This window comes from Diadema antillarum, unplaced genomic scaffold (assembly GCF_040938485.1).
Source record: "Diadema antillarum isolate AM-2024a unplaced genomic scaffold, OU_Dant_1.0 scf00000032, whole genome shotgun sequence".
NCBI lineage: Eukaryota > Metazoa > Echinodermata > Echinoidea > Diadematoida > Diadematidae > Diadema > Diadema antillarum.
This window is the reverse complement of record NW_027270921.1, coordinates 2,468,372-2,488,835: the sequence shown is the minus strand read 5'-3', so window position 1 is coordinate 2,488,835 and position 20,464 is coordinate 2,468,372. Positions and strand designations below refer to the sequence as shown.

Sequence of the window (20,464 nt, the reverse complement as noted above, 5' to 3'; positions counted from 1 at the left end):
GGCTGTCGAGCATCCACTATCTCGCAGGACGGTCACCTTCTTGCCGTTGAGAAGTCCGCTAACTACTGGCGTTGCCCGAACTGGCTTCGCTCCACAGGCGGCACTTACACTCGGTAGCATGGTATCCTTTCGCTGCTCTTTTTCGTGTACCTGTGTGGTGGGACTACATGAAAAGCACGAGTCGATTAATAGATACCCTTTCTCACCCGTGCCTCGCCGGTTCTTGTCTCCCTCTCGACGGTTGTCAGCTACCACGTCCCTCTCTCCTTTTTCGTCCGTCGCTGCCGTCGCTCCCGAACTCTTCCCGTCTCGCGCCTGTGGATAGGACGACTTGTCGACTCCCGCGGCCAGCTTCTCCGGCTTGTGGCGTTTCTGACAGTTCCTCGCGAAGTGTCGGGTGCTACCGCATAGAAAGCATCCGGGCTTGTCTCGCGGGGTCTCCTCCTTTGGCTTGGCGTCCGGCTTTGGGCGAGCGGTACCTGTATTGGGACGACTACTCTGATTCGGAGTAGGCCTGGTTTGTGGGCCCTTGTGATTCTACGAAGCGGTCGGCGATCTCGACCATTTCACTTAGGGCTGTCGGCCTACGTTCTCGAATGAACAGTACCATTGGTTGCGAACAACTAGTAAGGAATTGCTCCATTAACATCAACTCTATTAACGCTTCATACTGAGGTTTTGCTCCCTCTAGTTCTACCCATTTGTCTAAATAACTCCGCTTTCGAACAACAAATTGATTGGCAGTTTCCCCATTGTCACACTTCGCCACCCGTAGCTTCTTTCGGAATCCCTCACTTGTTAGAGAGTACCTATTAAGAAGCGCCTTCTTCACAACCCCATAATCCTGTGCTTCTACATCACTCGACCTTGAGTACGTTTCTTATGCTTTCCCCGTAAGTAGAGCACTGAGATTCGTGGCCCACGCCTCCTCCGGCCACCGCTGTGTGGTTGCGTATCTCTCAAATCTGTTAAGGTAGGCATCCATCTGATCTTTACTATCATTAAACGTCGGTAGCTTTGGGGCCTGTACAACTGAACCAGTACAACTATTGTTCCCATTATTTGAGTTTCCCTTAGCCTTCTCTAATTCCAACTTTAACTTAATTAATTCTCGCTCTTCTGCCCTCGCTTCCCTCTCTCTCTCGCCCGCTCTTCCTTAGCGTTCTCCCGTTCTCTGGTTATGAAATCCTGCAACTCATCACCCTTAAACCCAAGAGACTCACCAATCTTCGCCAATCTCTCAAGCTCCATCTCACTCAGTCTGCTTCGTCAATTCCCTCGGAGAATACACTCACTGACTGTAGCTCGTTCACGGATAGGCAGATGAGGTTAGGACGAATTGATGGGGCAGGCAGCACTCTCCCAAACCGCAACGCGCTCTGACGGACCGTCCTGTGCTAAGCAAAAATACTCATACAGGCAAACCGGTTACAGTCTACAATTGTCACTAACCCTTCACAACTACCCTACACAATTATCACAACACTCTTAATTACCTTCACAATTCTCTATTGTAACATGATTACCATACCAGAATATGCATGAATAAAGTTTCACACTGATAACTGCACAATCCTCACCCCCCTTTTTTTTTTGCCTACCTTCTAACACTCTGCCTTATAATTTCACCTAGTTCCAATAATCATTCACTATTCCCCAAACATAAGGTCCCTTCTTGGTCGCCAGAAATTGTCAGGGGGAACTTACTGCGCTACTTTACTCTAGTATAGACCACGTAAATAACCGAGCGTGAAGATTTTTGTTTTGGATTCAAAATGCAATAAACAAAATTTTAATTCCTCTGCGGGTTCTATGTTTTCTGACAGATCTCATCACAACGCAATGCAACATAAATGAATTATCTGCTTATATACTTAAATCAAATATTCCACTGAATTCATTAGATCAAATCAACCTCATCAAACTCCCTGTTACAATTACACTACACTTGTACTACTGCCTACGGAGCTCCTGTAACTATCAACTGTCAGGCGTTATCTTGCCGAGTTCTGTGTCCTATGACGTCGCTGGAGGGCGCCCTCGTGCGTCTTGTAGATCGCTAGGGTGCAGCGTCGGTGCCGACGTCGACCCGTCTGGCCCTGCCAGTGATGACAGCGTCTCTGTTGACGACCGTGACTGCGTCACCGAGCAGCGGCTGGTCCCGGACTCAGCTCGTAGTAGTGCGGCTGTCTCAGCTCGTAGCACTGCGGCTGTCTCAGCTCGTAGCAATGCGGCTGTCTCAGCTCGTAACAATATAAGGATGCGGAGTTATTTCTGCCCTGCACCCGCGCGGAGAGTTGCCGTCTGCCCTCGGAGTTGTCGTCCAGTACCCCGTCTGCCAATTCCGCTCAACAGCAGGAATACTTTAGCCTCGGAGTATCACAGGTTCAATTTCTCTCTCGCTTTCTCCCTCACAGCCTTTTAGCTCGGATCTCAGCCGAGTCTTATCCTGGACTCCATCCTATTTCGACGAGCCTGGACCCTTCCCAATGGGCACAAACGGTCTTTCCACTCTCGCGTCGGATTAGCTTCTCCCCTCTTATTCCTCCTTCACAGCTATTTATCTTCTCTCACGCTCCCTCTCTCGCTCTTAACCTTGCATACATTATCACTCGCCAATCAGTGCGATTCCCTTAATTCTAACCTTTCACTCCCATACCAATACAATAATAACCTGTAATTTGACTACTCACTGTCACTTACATTCTCTTTAGTCAAATACCGGGGTGCGGCTTTTATTGATAACCAAATGAATCATAACAAAATTCGCGGGAAACCCAGCCAAGCATTTCTTACCGTGCTGCGAGAAGGGCGCAGCTTGCAAACCCTCGATCTCGCCAGCTGTTGGCCTAAAAATTCTTTCTACCTAGACAGTAGCCCACCGTAAACCAGAGGGTAGGAGAAAAGGAGAAAAAAAAAAAACCTTTCCGTGCCGTTTACCTCTGACACTGTGTCTTTTACTTTGTTAGCAGCTTGTTCTATATCATTGATTGAACTCGAATGTATAACATGGTTACAGCTCTTACTCTATTGGTGTTCTCCTCTCTCTCTCTCTCTCTCGACTTTATTTTTCAGCAGGTAAATGATGTAACTCGGAGCTTGTTTGGAAAACGATTGAATAAACTCTTTAAACAAAGAAAGCTGCTGAAAAAAAGGTTTTTTTTTTTCAATAGTGGTGACATAGCACAGTGGAGTAAAATGGAGAGTCAAAAGGGGCATGAGCTTTCGATCCTAGTAGAATCTTCGTCAGACGTAAAATTGTACTTTCTACTAACTGATAGTCAATATGCACACTCCTCACGGGAACGATAATCTTGAAAAAAAAAAAGAACAACCACATCAGTCTACCACTGGTTTGTGTGTATGTATGCGTGCGTGTGCGTGTGTGTGCAGGGGCGGATCCAGGGAGGACCGCAACCGGCGTACGCCCCCCCCCCCTTTATTTTTTGTTGAAACAAAAGAAATAAAAAGAAAAAATGGGGGAGGGGTGCGTGCGACCCCCTTTAATTTTGTAAACGCGCCCTCTCTTTACGGAATTCCTGGATCCGCCCCTGGTGTGTGTGTGTGTGTGTGTGTGTGTTTGTGTTTTGGTCCGTCTTAATGGTTCTGAAATTGAAAGAGTCCATACAACAGTAATTATCGTAATCTGTACTGTATTAGATGATGCATGCTTAAATCTTAAGAATATAGCAAATAAAAATGCAATAACAAAGACAACAATTTTGTCATGTAAAACTCTAGGCCCTACATTTCATAATGTTCAGATTTTCAGTCGTTTGCTACCCAACTCCTATGGTGTCGTTCATGTTCCATTGATATACTTTTTCGTATATATCAACATGAATGTGATGTAGATTTACACTGTGTTATATTCTTATTCCAGGATGGGCTGGTGCCCTACCGCTAGCATTCACCGTCATCCTGGCGCCCCCTGCCAACATGGCGGTCGAATGCGTCGGCTACAGGCCCGTGCTTCTCGTCAGCCTCGCAGCGGCAACCATCGGCATTCTCACCACGTCGTTCATGCCCAAGTTCCCGCCGATCTTCGCTTCCTACAGCATCCTATGCGGTATCGGCTCGGGAACGCTCGGCATTGTCACCGTGGCACTCGTGACTGAGCACTTCCGAACAACTAACGCCATACGGGCGGTTGCTCTGACGCAGAGCGGGAGCAGTATAGGTGGATGATAATACTAATCGTCGCTCACACTATGATTTTTCGGGTCATATATTCGTTATTCCAAAACACACGAATTATACAAACCTAGATGTTCGTTTATTCGAAAATGAAGAAGGGGTCCTTCATCCGAACATTTGTGGGGTTATTCCGGAGGTTTGTCATTCCTAAGGTCCGTATATTCCGAACGGTCGTTATTCCGCAAATGAAATGCGGTTCGTTATTCCGAAAAAGAAAAGTTCGTCTTAATAGCACATAACGTACATTTCGGAATTACGAACCTTATTTCATTTTCGAAATGATGAATCTTATGGAATTAACCGTCAAAATACCAAAACTAATTTCGTTTTCGGATTAATGAGCCAGCTGAATTATGAACCTTATTTCGAGAGCCTTTTTAGATCAGTGAGTGTACATAATAATTATAATTTTTCCCGTCCAATTTCATCAGATTTGCATTCGATTTAACGGGTGCACGTCACGAGACCGACATCCACGAGTCATACAGCCTACGAGTCATACAGCCTACGAGTCATAGAGCTCACGAGTCATACAGCCCATGAGTTATACAGCGAACAAGGCCCACGAGACCGACACATTAAAAGCCCCGTGTTGTATCTGTCGAACTCGTGGGCTGTTTTTACTTTGTGTTGAACTCATGGGCTTTATTTGCCTAGTGTCGAACTAATGGGCTGTATGACTCGTGAGCTGTATGACCCATGGACCTGTTTTCAATGTCGAACTCGTGGGCTGTATGATTCGTGGGTGTCGGTCTTGTATGATGACCCCAATTTAACGATATGCGGTCATTCAAGTTCGAGTGAATTTGAATGATCACCGAGATCGACATTCAAAAAGATAACTAGTTCATTCAGTTTAATTTCATGAGCATGCGATTACATGAGTTTCTCACACAAGGGTGAAAAAAGGGCATTCAAATTAAACACGCAAGTGAAACCCATTCAAATTCGCATCAGCACCACCGCGGAGAGCGTTAAGGAATTCAAATTCACGATAAGGCAAACAATTACAAAGTATGGGCAGTCTTTTTCATTGTTGCTTTTATTCTTTGAAGTTACTCAGCTGTTTGAATATGCATACTTAATATACCTTGAAATGTGATTTTTGACTCATATTAGCTAATAACTCGTATAGCCCCACTTTCAAACACATACATTTAAACTTTAATCAAACACGATTTTGAATTGAATTGAATTGAATTGAATTTATTTCCTCTTCATGGGGTGGAACACCCTGATCAGCAGAGCTGGTTTCCATAGGGGTCCACATACATACATACATAATGGTAAAAAGCGAAGAATACATACATCTAGAATTAAAATCATGTATACGCAACAATACAAACAGAACGATACTAAACACATAAACAATCTTAGATTCAAAAGTTAAATACATGTAACAACTGCAACAACAAATTTTTTGGCAGTTACACCTTGAAATAAATAAATAAAAGAAACAGTAAAAACTGTTAATTCCATTACAGTCCCTAAGATAAATAAAAATATATAATATACTGCACGTCATTAAAGAAAAATGGATTATAAATACATCAGTTAAAAATTTAAATAAAAATCACACAGAAATTGCACAGCTGAAAACAAACTTTCAAAAGCGAACGCTAAACTAAAATAAAGTAAAATACATTAGGGTTCCTATACGTCCAAATCAATAATATTGAACCATTTTTATTCCATTCCTTAGTTCCCCGTGTCCAGCCGCTGCTGCATTACAGAGTATGCGTGAACATCTCGAATACGGACAGAATTAGTGGATGAAACATGACCTTGACAACCAGCCAAACTGGCCATATAACCCTTTGGTGAAATAGGTCTATCTACAACTGATCCGATTGCGGCAACTTATGTTATGGACACGGGGAACTAAGGAATGGTATCAAAATGGTTCAATATTATTGATTTGGACGTATAGAATCCCTTATGTATTCTGGGATATGGCTATTTTCCTAAATGTTAAAGCCCGGTCACACAGCGCTTTGCGGCTTAATCACGGCCAAACACGTCAAAAAGTGGTCTCCCGTGAAGCAGACGATGTTGTTCGCGTTGATGTCGAGTTTAAGACGAGCTACGGTCGATTTATAGACGTGGCAGGACGCGTGGGAAAATTGGAACGGCGTCGGACGCGGTAAAAAGTTTTGAACTGCTCAAAACTTTATTCCGCGCACAACCACGGGCGGCAAACGTGGTAAAGACGTGCAAAAACGTGAAACACACGTGATAATCCGTGTTCCGGCAGTGATTACAACTTGGGGAGACGCGGTAAGACGTGGGTAAGACGCGAAAGTTTATCGGTCTGTCACGGGCAGAGCACGGTCATCTGACGCGTGTTACGCGTTGGTATCACGGGAAATAGCGGGTTATCACTGACAAATGGATTTTTCCGCGTACATACACGTGGCTTGACGCGGTTAGCCGTGTTTAGGCAGTGCTTCAGCAGTGGAACAGCCGCCAACGGCCATATTCCGTACAAAGCACGGCCAAACCAAAATTGACCAAAAAAATTATCACTTACGACCACGTCCACCGGATTTTCATAACTTTTTGTACGTGATTTAGACGCGGAGTGCTGTGTGACCGGGGCTTTACATCCATAGTACTGTTAGGGATGAGTTGAAAGTGTCAGAAAGGTCGACAGGAAAAAATACATCCAATACAATTAAGATAAGTAAACGAGACTTTGAAATGAAATGAAATTGTATCATCTAATCGTATCACAGTAAAAAAAAAGGCCCGTAGAAGTTGTGTATGCTGATTGAATTCGAACGCTCAAAGTGCAAAGTTGTGTTCCTATAAAAGAAATTAAAACTGGTATTTAATTGTCACGAATTTGAACGTCTATCCAACTGAATGCCAACTTCGAGTCGTTAAATTGACTGAATTTCTCTCTAAATTTAATGAAATAAAATCCAAAAGGAATGACATGAAATGAGATTGAATACTCAAAGAATTAAAATGAACCGTGAGAGTAGAGCAGTGAACAAAATCGCTTGAATTTGAACGCCTTTTCATTCATTCGAATGCAAATCTGATGAAATTGGGCGGGAAAATCTATATTATCATGTCCGTAAGGGTGGAGAAAACTTGAACCAATCTTATTAAATGCCCTTAGTAAGAAAGTCACTTCTACCTGAGCATAGGCTTTTTCAATTAGCCTTCTGCTCTTGGCTTATTTTGCTGCCAAACACGAGTAGCAAAATTCGGGAATTTCAGAGCATGACTATAGTTAAAAGAAAATAGGAAAGACAGCGATCCCGTCAACCCGCTACGGCTTAATATCTCTCCGCTCGTTCGAGGACTGTCGATCTTCTCGCTTCTGTTGCCACAAGTAGGCCTACGCCGCCCGGTGAGGCAAGATGGCGTTATAGGGAAAGACCCATTTAAGCCGAGATTAAGAGAAGGAAGGAGCATGGACCCTATACCAGACTCGTGATCGATAACAAGTTTCACCTTAATTTTGAGGGTTTTTTTTTTCTTCTAATGCACGGGGGATGAGATTTCCATGATACTCATTAGACATTAATGTCATAGATACCATGTTAATGATGTCAAGTAACTATAATTGGGTATACTTGATTTGCTAAACCCCGCACCCGAAACTTCAGTTACCCTAAAGCTGGCATATGTATTAATGGGTCTACAAAAATTCAGCATTTGCGTTAATACCATTTATAAAATGGGTTCAAGAATGTAGCCAATTGGAAGCGCTGAAATGAGTCACGTGTGCGTGCATTAATTTCTCTCCAACATGTACGGCCTGACGTCACAATGTTTACACTAGCAGTGCGCACTCAATCAGTTGTTACAAGTGCGTCGCGCGCTAGTACTATACGCGCTGTCAATCCTGTAAACAACTTCTAGTTCGGGCTGCTGCCAGCCGGCCTTTCTTGTGCATACATGTGGCGTACGCATGGTACGTATACTCTTATACGTACACATCTCACAGTACTTATATGTGCGGGATTTCCGAGTGCGAAATGCGTAATATGTTTAGGACGAACATCTTCGGACATCTTGACTTTTTGACTTGATGAGCGAGTGCTACATGTAGCTGACTGGTATTGACCCACAAAGGTACGTGAAAAATGCTGTTAGTTTTCGACCCATTTTATAAAAAGAATGATGCACAGGTATCCTGTACATCATTTGTATATTATACAACGTCCAAGTAGATCCTTGTAATTTGATTGGAGGATTGTTGGTGACGTGATATTCAATAAGTACTCCATTCAACGCGCCGTGCAATTTTGGTTCTATTTTTGCGTGCAACTTGGTTCGATTTTTTCGTTCTATTCCACGGTTCGAGAAATTGTACGGTACTGCGTGTACTGTGTGTTGCATATTGAGGATCGCATGCAGCTAGCGCAGTGTACGTGTGCGGTACATGCATGCGCGGACGTAGGCCTACGTAGTGCTAGTGTACGTGACCTGTATCTACACTGATTTCACAAGCCAGAAAGAGAATCGCAGTGGATACACATGTAAGTATGGCTATATTTTTCATACATATGTAGACTTCTAGGCCTACTTAGACCAAAAAGATCTACTTGGACGTTGCATAAATCAAATAGTGTATGGTCTTTACTCGTGCAATGGAACGAGATTTCGCACGAGGTGAAAGATAGAGGCGCTCTATTCAACGAGGCGAATTGCACTCGTGACCATTCACTATTTGTATATTATAAAATGGGTTCAAGAATGTAGCCAATTGGAAGCGCTGAAATGAGTCACGTGTGCGTGGATTAATTTCTCACTAACATGCAAGGCCTGATACTAGCAGTGCGCACTCAATCAGTTGTTACAAGTGCGTCGCGCGCTACTATACGCGCTGTCAATCCTGTAAACAACTTCTAGTTCGGGCTGCCGGCCGGCCTTTCTTGTGTGCATAACATGTGTGGCGTACGTATGCTCTTATACGTACAGTACTTATATGTGCGGGATTTCCGAGTACGACGTGCGTAAATGTTTGGGACGAACATCTCCGGACATCGATTCTTGAGCTGACTGGTATTGACCCACAAAGGTACGTGAAAAATGCTGTTAGTTTTCGACCCATTTTATAAAACAATTGATGCACAGGATTATTTCGTGGCGTTAGTGTGTGCATCATTTGTATACTATAGATAACCAACGCGACTCCTTTGTTTTTGAAAACGCACATCAGCAACCAGATATTGTGCCTCAAGATTAAAGGCTTTGTCTAATCTGATTGAAAGAGAAGATTTTTAGTTGAACTTGTTGCAATAGAAAAAGTTAGACAAACACGTACTACTGTATTATGATGTAATTGCACGAAATGTCATCGCTTAATGAAATGCTAAATTCGGATAGTTTTCTTTTTTCTTTTTTTTTTTTTCCTTACTGCAGGTGCGTTGAGCTTTCCGCGTTTTGAGACGTTTCTCATCGAGCGTTTCGGATGGCGGATAACTTTGCGCATATTGGCGGCATTGCTGGCCGTAGTCGGGACACCCTGTGTGCTCTGTTTCCCTGCTCCCAACTCGCAGGACAAGAAAACTCTAGACGAGCGCCATACAGGGTTGGGTGAAGCTATGGTTCAAACCGCCAATGGGGAGGACAAGGTGGATATTAAACATGAGGTCGAGCAAACGACGGGTAGTTCAGGAAAGCAGTTCAAAACTATGGCCAGTAGGTGGCGACAGGTTCTGATGTACCCGGAGGTGTACATGATCTCCCTTGGTTACCTCCTGCAAGGGGTTACAGATTGCTTCTACTATGTCAACCTGGTGAGGAACATTGACCTTGCCCCGGCACGATCCTCAGACACGATATTGTCTGAAATGATAACTAGGATTGATCACTTTTGCTTTATCAAGAAAGATGTGTATCCCCAGACACGATCTTGTCTTATTGATAAATAGGTTTGATCACTATTGCTTTCTTTGAATGATGTACAAGTATCAACCCCCGTTGCAATTTTACTCATGTGTATTTTACCTTTGACTTCATTGGCTGTTATGTAAAAAAAAAATGAAGCAAGCAAACAAACAAAGTGATTGTCAAGGATACCGGTCCTGTGTATGTGCATTTTGTTGGTATCAATCATTTTGATTTCAATAGTCTTTGACGTTCAACTCACATGTAGAAACTGACATGTCGGGCAAATGCCGTCTCAGTTATACTTTGCGAGTGTGTGTGTGTATATATATATATATATATCTGTATATTTCGATGGTGACAATGAATAAATGCTATTTCCTAATGTTTTGTTTATTATGTAACAATCATCATTAAATAATTATGCACTTTTTCTATTCCAACATTTCCGTCTTGCTTTCAAGGTCAGCTATATTGTCTCAATTGGTTATTCGATCGAAGTTGGCTCTCTGGCACTCGTCATCGTAGGCGTGTCTAACCTCGTGGGGAAGTTGTTCATGTCGTTGCTAGGTGAATTCTTCCCTCTACCAAACATCTTCCTTTCAATGTTCGGATCACTCGTTGGGGCAGCCGTCATGACTTGTCTTCTGGTAGTGGACAACATCACCATAATCTTGGCTCTTGTTTCCGGTAAGTCGTCATGATACAAGGTATAGGCTGACTGGTAGAGGATTAAGGCCACCGCAGACTACACGATCAGACTGGTCTTAAAGTCTTAAGCCAAGCTGGGTCTTAAGACCGGTCGTACGACCGGACACCGCACACTATACGACCCGACTGTAAAGCGCGCGCAGTGCGCACTGCGTGCGCTTGCATTTTACTCCATTGTGAATGGCTGGAAGCTCCCGACTGGTCGTAGAAATTCAACATGTCAAATCTCTACGACTGGCGCTAAGACCCAGTCGTACGACTAGAAAATGGCAAGACTGTGACGTCACACTTCTAGTCTTAAGGTCTTAAGACCGGTGAATCGGGGCAAAATCGTGTAGTGTGCGGCGGGCTTTAGAATCGAAGGAAATTTGATGGAAGTAGTATAAGTTGTGAAGGTAAGGACAGGTAAGATAAGGACTTCTGTGAAGAAGTCGAGCAGTCGATCGAGCTTGTCAGTCGATGTTGGTACAAAACTTGCCGCAAAGTGCCCCCCCCCCCCTCCTCCATCCTGAAAACGAATCGACCTCCCTGTTCTCATAAAGTCGGCCCCTTACTTTAAAAACGTAGCCAGGCCCTGACTCTTATTATCAGGGGCGCGGATCCAAGAATTTAAGTAATTAAAATCAGATTGCATTGAATTTTTGATGAAATTAGATTAATTTGTATTCCATCGAAAAGGCAAATTCTATTGAATTTTGCTGTATAATGACAAAAGTAGAACTTACACTGAGATTTTTTTAATGTTTTTGTTTTAATTTGTTTTATTTTGTTTTTGTTTCTGTCAATTTCTCTACCAACTGCCATCAGTTGCCGGGGGAGTGCTGGTGCCTATTACTAGTGCGGTAATCTACTCGATCCCTCACGACTTCTTCAGGGCGGAGAGCGCGCCCCCGGTCTGGTCTATTATTGTCTGCTGTAACGGAATCGGCTATCTTTTGGGATCTCTTGCGGGTGAGAATATACAACATGCTTGAATATATCGTGTGGTAAATCCCATGCACAGCTTTCCTTCAGTCAACATATCGACCAGTAGTAATCATTTATATCTTAAATGTATTCACTTTTCCACGCGCACGCCATTCAAGAGAGACGATAAGTGACAGTAGGGACGCAAATTTAGGAATATTATAACACGAAACAAAATCAGTATTTAGTAATGTAGTCTCAGTGGACGTTGTGTCCAGTCGTTCAATGTCGACCTTTTAACGGGGTTTTGGCAGGGCGTCAAAGCAACGAAATTGAAGACCTTGAAACGTGAACAGAATAAAGCAAAAACAAAACAAAACAAAAAGAAAAAACCACAAAACAACTTTTAAGTTTTGTTGTATATAATTACCATTCATTATTGTATTTCATAAAACATAAATGAACATTCTGATCCTTTCGGGCTCTTTGCTCTTTTTGTAAAGTAAATATTCGTCAGAATTAGACCTCGCTATAGCTACATTCGTAACTGTTTTTTTTTTTTTAAATTGGCAACCAGTCTATATGCGGACAATCCCTAACAAAAAAAGTCCTGTGGTACTCTCTGTGGTATACCTACTTGACAGTACCACACAATGTACCACACAACTTGTTACCACAGGAACTGTGTTTTACTGTACCACAGGCTCGTGTGGTAGTCCCTGTGGTACAACACACCATGTAGTACCACACAAACATATGACAGCACAGGTACTGTGCAGGGGCCGCGGAACCGGGGGGGGGGGGGGAGGGGTGCAGCACACACTTTTGGTTAGTAAAAAGAAAAGAAAAGAAAACAAGAAAACAAGTTTAAAAAGTCATGGAAAATATCACAACACCAATGAATTTGAATTTCGAAAGATTCCGCCCTTACATAAAGTTCCCGTCTAAGCACCGGCGTAGCAAGGGGGGGACGATGGGGGCGGTCGCCCCCCCCCCCCTTAAGATTCCGAATTATTCCGAGTGTACAAGACTTATCACTTTCATTCCGACAAATCAATAGTTCCCTCATGTACAAGGGGAATATATCCTATTAATCAACCTTTCCTCTCTCAGTTCCCCGATCATTTTTTTTTGGATAATTTCCCTAATATTCCATCAAATATACGTATACGACATATCTCAATTTCAACTTTAAAAAGGCAAAAGCCCACTCGTACGGGGAGGGTGGGGATACCACTCTCCAACGCTTTCTCCCTATTTGCCCCCCCCCCCCCCCCCTATGCATACAAGTATATAGACTATGGCTACACTTTGAGGTTTCAAAAATATATGCCACAATGTACACCAAAACGTTTAACTGCGATCAGAAAGTACAGAATCTCCCTCATGTAGGAGGTAGAATAGGGCTTATCCCCTCCCACATCATTCTGCTATGTCTCCTTCCACAGACTTGCACTTCTCTGACAAATCTCCAGATATTCCAACAGAAGTGTGCGCCAGATTGTTGAATTTGAGTTCTAAAAATGAAAAAAAAAATCCCTCAAATATTGGAGGGGTATCTTGCCACCCTCCCATTGAATGGCCCCTCTATAGACTTAGCACACTTTGGGGAATGACAATTTCCGAATTTCCCACAAAAAGTGTGCTTCAGATCGTTTTATTTCAATCTTAAAAACACAAAAACTCCGTCGAGCGGAAGGGAGCACCCCCTCCCATACCCTCCCCCTCTACCTAATTAGACTTTGTACATAGACACAGATGATGCACTCGCGGAATGAGAGTCACGCCATGATTTTGTTATTAACACTTTCCTGAAAAAGTCGTAATTATTTCCACTATTTTTTTTGGGGGGGGGGGGAGGTGGGGCTGGAAAAAAATCCAAGTATTGCACCAAAAATTTGCACCAGATCGCTGAATTTCAGGTCTGAAAATGTACAATCACCTTTATGTGGGAGGAGAAATATGTACACCCTCGTGTGCATGCCTTTTCTGTTTGATTACCTAACAGACAGCGTTCATGAAATTCATTGTAAGAATTAATACAAGACGTTTATTCAAATGCTACCACTTTATAGGCAAATTGGTCAATAATAATCCACATAGAAATATCCTGCTACCTTAAAAATTAGTGGGGCCGTTTCAAGTCGATAAAACATGCATCAATTAATGGCACCATTTACAACATCAAAATGCAAAAGTTCTCACCGTGTGGGGGGGGGGGACATCCCCTCCCTCTCGCTCGCTCGCTCGCTCGGGCTCAGTCGCTTCGCTCCCTCTCATAGTAACCGCCCCCCCCCCCCCCTAAGATCATGTCCTGGCTCGTGTGGTACTCCGTGTGGTACGTGGTCGGTATCACACATGTACCACACACAAATATTATAGCACACGTAGGAGTTCTGTGTGTTACTGTACCACAGGCTGGTGTAATAGCTGGCTGTGGTATCTGTGTGGTGATGCGATATGTCAAGTGGTGTCAGATGATACCAAAAAGTACCATAAGAATATCTGATATTGGGGGTAAAGTCTCCTCCAATACTTCATGAATCACGTTACCTCACTTCACACTCCCCACCCATTCACACCACCAAGGGGGGAAGGTGACAGGCGTATGACATGAATACATGATATATTGTGCTTTCACCTGCTTATAACTGTAACCATAATTTTTACCATTTTGATTATAATCATGCAACATCCTAAGTTCACTTTGATATAGCATGGAGAAAAGCAGCCCCAATAAAGTTATTCCTGATTCTCTATATTCTTTGTCAGGTCAATCGATAGACAGAACAGGATCGTACAGTGCCGCCATTTTATCATTTGTGGTGATGTACGTCATCTCCGCTTCCCTGTTTGCCTTCGCACCGCTTTACCAGAAGTACTTCGCCGAGGACCGCTTCATTACATTCGAAATAAGACGGCAAAAGAAGTTGAAGAGGCGCCGCAGAACTGAATACTCTAAGCAAACTGCGAGTGCAGACATATGACAGATTTAACGCTAAGATAAACGTTGGCTGTGAGGCTGGGGTCTGAGGCGTGTTTATGCCTCTAATGGTACAATCTTGCCGAGGAGAAGGTCCCCCCCCCCCCCCCATTTCAAAAGCTCCGTCTACTTTTATATTTAGCACGCACACAAACATCAGGTGATGTCCGTTATTTGGAAGATTCATTACTCCGAAAAAACGCAAATTTCCTATGCCTATATGATAAAGGTTTGTTAATCCAAAAATAAAAAGTAAATCCGAACATTTTGTGGCGTTATTCCGAAAATTCGTTGTTCCAAAGATTCGTTATCCAAAAATGATGAGGTTCGTTAATCCGAAAAAGTAAAAACGGTGCGTGCTAACAAATCTTCGAAATTACAAATCTTATTTCAATTTCGGATTAACGAATCTTCGGAATAGCGAATCTTATTTCATTTTTTGATTAACGAATCTTTAGAAAAACGAATCTTCGGAATAACAAACTGTATAAATCCAAACAACGACAATCAGGCATTCGCTCTCACTCAGCCCACACCAGTATGCCGTACTCTCTCCCTCTCTCTCTCCCCTCCTTCACACTCTTATTTTCTTTTTGTTTCCCTGATGTTTATTCAATTCAATTCAATTCAAATGATTGTATTCCCATAAAAAGTGATACAAAGTTATACATAACGCTTACATGGGTACACAATAATTAAAAGAAGTTTGAATCACGTAAGTTTCAACAAAACATGAATACAATTCAGGTATGAGTTTCTTCATGTTTTCATCAAATATGCCTTGTCCGCCTTGGACTACTTAACATAACAATGTCGGAATTTCGGAGCTTGGGTATTTGTTCCATGTTCATCGTGTCACTGCCGGCAACCAGGGACAGCCTGGTGGTAGTGTCGCTGCCCGGAAAGCAGTAGATGACAGGTTCGAGTCCCACTGGTTCCTTTTTCCGACATGTTTGTTAATTTACAGATCAGCAGTCGCGATCTTAACATATTTCATATAGAGGGAGACAAAATGAAGAAACTCATACCTGAACCTTCACCCCTCTGAATAATATCTCCCTTTCATGAATACAATTATTATAATGATATCAACCCTGGTTTATATAGCTAAACAAGTAAGCAATACAATCTTAATTTATAACTACATGGAAAAGAGGAATTCACAAGAAAAGCATAGCTGGTAAGATCTGTGAATTACTCTCGAAGGTGAGGGCATCTCAAGATCCGTCAAGGACTCCATGTATGAAAATTTTGATATCCTGATGTCAGGCAAAATCATCAGAAAAAAAGACTATGACAAGGACAAGAACGAAAGCAGGGACGGAACAGACAGAAAATCAAACTAAAGATAGACATGTCAAAGAAAGGGAGAGAAACAAAACAAGACAATGTCTACATTCAGTTATCTGGAGAGGTCACCAAGGCATGAAGAAGAACTTAAGATTCTATTCAAATTTGGCTTAAAACACACTCGTAATGATTTCAAAAATACTTATCATTCATTTATTTATTTTCATGAAAATAACCAAAAAAAAAGATTGTTTTTATCTATTTGTTTGTTTTCGTGTTGAGGATAACAAAAATACTTTTTGTCAGTGTTGATTTAAAGGAAGGAAAAGTCAGGACATCTTTCAGAGTATTATTAAGGCTGTTTCAGAACCTCGGGCCAATGAAAACGAATGTATTTTGGGCGAGAATTGTATACGTAGTAATGGTAAGTGATAATTACTGGAACATCGAGTATGATAATTGTGTATCGTATCATTGCAACAAAAGATTTGATCAAATACTTGTGATTTATTATTATTATATTTGAAACATGAATAGACCCAACTGAAATAAATATAAATGATTTATCTTTAATAATTCGTTATCACAAAACAAAAATTCTCAGTATGAGCACGCGGATTTAAGTCAGAGATTACTCTCAATGACTTTTTTTTTTTTGCAGTGATACAATTTTATCGAAAAGGGGAATTGATGCGTGTTGCCCCACACTAAAATTCCATAATTCAAGTACGGTAAAATAAAACTGGAGTAAAGCATAGTTAATGTGGAAGAGAGTAAAAAATATTTCAGTCTATTGATTATTCCTATACATGTATTTCGTGAAAATGTTTTACAGAGAACATGATCTCTCCATGTAAGTTTTTTTTTTTTTTTGTCAACACAAATAGCAAGAAATTTTGGGTGCACGTCACGAGACCGACATCCACGAGTCATACAGCCCACAACTTATACAGCTCACAAGTCATACAGCCCACGAGTCATACAGCTCCCAAGTCATACAGCCCACCAGATTATACAGCCCACGAGTTCAACACTGTGTAAATAAAGCCCACGAGTCCGACATCAAGTAAAATAAGCCCACGAGTTATACGGCTCACGAGACCGACACTATACGCATATAAGGCTCATGAGACCGACATTACGCAAAAGAGGTTCACGAGACTGACACTTAGCAAAGAAGGCCCACGAGACCGACAGGATGAACAGCGCCACCTATAGACCAATAAATTGTATAGGGTGTCCTGATATTGGCATAAGAAGATGAGAGATGGAAAAGAAGAGTTGCCAGGGTGTAACCCCATTAGTTGCCCCACCCCCTAAAATGATCAGGATATTTAATTGTGTTTTCATGGGAGTGTGTTTGTGAAAAAAATGAACAAAATTCAGTAAAAGTGTGCACCAGATCTTTCCATAATAAAGCTGCGAGGGTGTTTATTTATAGTATTAATTAAAAATGAAATAACGTAATCGTCCATCAAGGTAGCGTTAGGGATTCGGGAAAAATGCATCCATGAAAACAGCTATTGTATTTCACAAAAAAAAAAAAAATTGTACTGTTTGGAGGAGAATAACACAAATCACAAATCGAGGTGAATCCCTGTGATATAAAACGTTTTAATCAGTTGAGTTACAGTAGTTACAGAGAAAATTACAAATAGATCTTACTCCAAAACGTCTAAGCAGGAGGGTAGAATATCTATTAAAGCCTATATAACTAGGCGTAGCCAGGGGGGGCGATGGGGGCGGTCGCCCCCCCTAAGATTTGGACCGGGGATTTGGGAGGCGGAAAAAAAAATGCGTGTATATTGTATGCATGCACATGAAGCGGGTCTCCTTTTGAACCTTTCATCAAATAAGATATTTTTTGAATATTTCACTCAAAGTGTGCACCAGATCGTTGAATTTCAATTCAAAATATGCAAAATTTCTCGTGCTTGGGAGGGGGTATCCCCCTCCCAAACCCTCCCCCTCTGTGCCTCTTTCCCTAGCTTAGTACACTTTTTAGATTAAAATAAAAAATATGAATAATTCTGAGTGCACAAGACTTATCACTTATATTCCGAAAAAACTCAAGCTTCCCTCATGTATAAGGGGAATTTCCCCTTTTAATCGACCCTTTCCTCCCTCAGTCTCCCCGCCCCATCAGTTTTTTTTTTTTTTTTTGATTTCCCAAATGTTGGTTCCATCAAATATGCGTATACGAGATATCTCAATTTCAACCTTAAAAAGGCAAAAGCTCCATCGGAAGAGAAGGGTGGAGATAACACTCGCCCACGCCTTCTCCCTGCTCGCCCGCCCCCCCCCCCTTCCGCCATGCATAGAAAAAGACTGTGGCTATACCCAGATCGCTTTATTTCAATTCTAAAAACGCAAAAACTCCGCGAGCGGGAGGGGGAATCCCCCTTCCCCTAAGCTCTACCTCACTAGACTTTATACATACAGATGGTGTACATTCGGAATAAGAGCTAAATTCCGTGATTTCACTTCGATGAAAAAGTATTGCACCAAAAATTTACACATGATCGCTGAATTTCAGGTCTGAAAACGCAAAATCACCTTCGTGTGGGAGGGGATATGCCCCTATCTACACCCTGTGCTTTCTCTGTTTGATTGCTGAACAGACAGCGTTCATGATATTCAGTGTGAGAATTGTTTAATACAAGAAGATTATTTAAATGATACCATTTTATAGGCAAATTGTTCAATAATAATCTACACTAAAATATACTGCAACCTTAAACAAGTGGGACTGTTTCACGTCGATAAAACGCGCAAAAACATGCATCAAATTGCACCATTTGCACCATCAAAATGCAAAAAGTTCTCACCATGGGAGGGGGGAAACCCCCCTCCCACACCCTCCCCTCCCCCTTCGCTCGCTCCGCTCGCTCGGGTTCAGTCGCGTTCATGATATTCAGTGAAAAGAATTAATACAAGAAGATTATTTAAATGATACCATTTTATAGGCAAATTGTTCAATGATAACCTACATCAAAATATACTGCTACCTTAAACAATTAAGTGTTACTGTTTCACGTCGATAAAACGCGCAAACACATGCATCAAATTGCACCATTTGCAACGTCAAAATGCAAAAAGTTCTCACCGTGGGAGGGGGGTCACCCCCTCCCACGCCCTCCCCCCCCCCCCCTCGCTCGCTCCGCTCGCTCGGGTTCAGTCGCGTTCATGATATTCAGTGAAAAGAATTAATACAAGAAAGGGCTTTTTACACTTGTAAAATTTTGCTTAGCCCCACCGTTGGTACGGGACTATCCTTAGCCCACTTTCTGTTTACACTCGTTTGCCAAAGTGGGTTAGCCCCACCGATAGTACGGTACTATCTGGCCCTACCAAATAGCAGGGGTTAGCACCGCAATTGCGGTGCCAAGCAAGTGAGTGTAAACAGAACGAAAAAATAATCCTGGGCTAAGCGACGGAGACGAAGTCCGACCCTCACTGACCAATCAGAAACGAGGCAATCAAGTGCTGCCGGTGCGTGCGTGTACGTGCACAGTACACAGCGTAATTATGAATATTCATGTGGTTTGGAAAGTCCGCGGCTAAGAAATACGAGTGTAAAAAGGTCAGTTTTCTCCTTAGCCCCGGACAAGAGATAGTACGGGACTAATTGGCGAGTGTAAAAAGCTGAAAAATTGGTACGGGACTAACGATAGTCCTGGGTCAGAGAAAGTCCGGGGTTAAGAAACACAAGTGTAAAAAGCCCTGAAGTGTATTTAAATCATACCATATTATAGGCAAATTGTTCAATGATAACCTACATCAAAATATACTGCAACCTTAAACAAGTGGGACTGTTTCAACTCGTTAAAACACGCAAAAACATGCATCAAATTGCACCATTTGCAACATCAAAATGCAAAAAGTTCTAACCGTGGGAGGGGGACACCCCCTCCCACACCCTCCCCTCCCCCCTCTCTCGCTCCGCTCACTCGGGTTCAGTCGCGTTCATGATATTCAGTGAGGAGAATTAATACAAGAAGTTTATTTAAATTATACCATTTTATAGGCAAATTGTTCAATAATAATCTACATCAAAATAAACTGCTACCTTAAACGAGTGGGACTTTCACGTCGATAAAACGCGCAAAAACATGCATCAAATTGCACCATTTACAACATCAAAATGCAAAAAGTTCTTACCGTGGGAGGGGGGACACCCCCCTCCCACACCCTCCCCTCCCCCCTCGCTCGCTCCGCTCGCTCGGGTTCAGTCGCGTTCATGATATTCAGTGAAGAGAATTAATACAAGAAGTTTATTTAAATTATACCATTTTATAGGCAAATTGTTCAATGATAATCTACATCAAAATAAACTGCTACCTTAAACGAGTGGGACTTTCACGTCGATAAAACGCGCAAAAAATGCATCAAATTGCACCATTTGCAACATCAAAATGCAAAAAGTTCTTACCGTGGGAGGGGGGACACCCCCCTCCCACACCCTCCCCTCCCCCTAGCTCGCTCCGCTCGCTCGGGTTCAGTCGCGTTCATGATATTCAGTGAAAA

The 20,464-nt window shown here is 42.4% G+C and overlaps 1 protein-coding gene across 1 annotated transcript; it reads left to right on the top strand.

Annotated features, from left to right (window-relative positions):
- The first annotated feature begins 1,323 nt into the window (after window positions 1-1,323).
- LOC139742361 (monocarboxylate transporter 12-like) lies at window positions 1,324-14,651 on the top strand. The gene is made up of 7 exons (XM_071652943.1): window positions 1,324-1,328; window positions 2,056-2,198; window positions 3,884-4,174; window positions 9,580-9,956; window positions 10,512-10,737; window positions 11,566-11,709; window positions 14,437-14,651. The coding sequence occupies exons 1-7, from the start codon at window positions 1,324-1,326 to the stop codon at window positions 14,649-14,651; spliced, it is 1,401 nt and encodes a 466-aa protein (XP_071509044.1).
- Window positions 14,652-20,464: the final 5,813 nt, after the last annotated feature.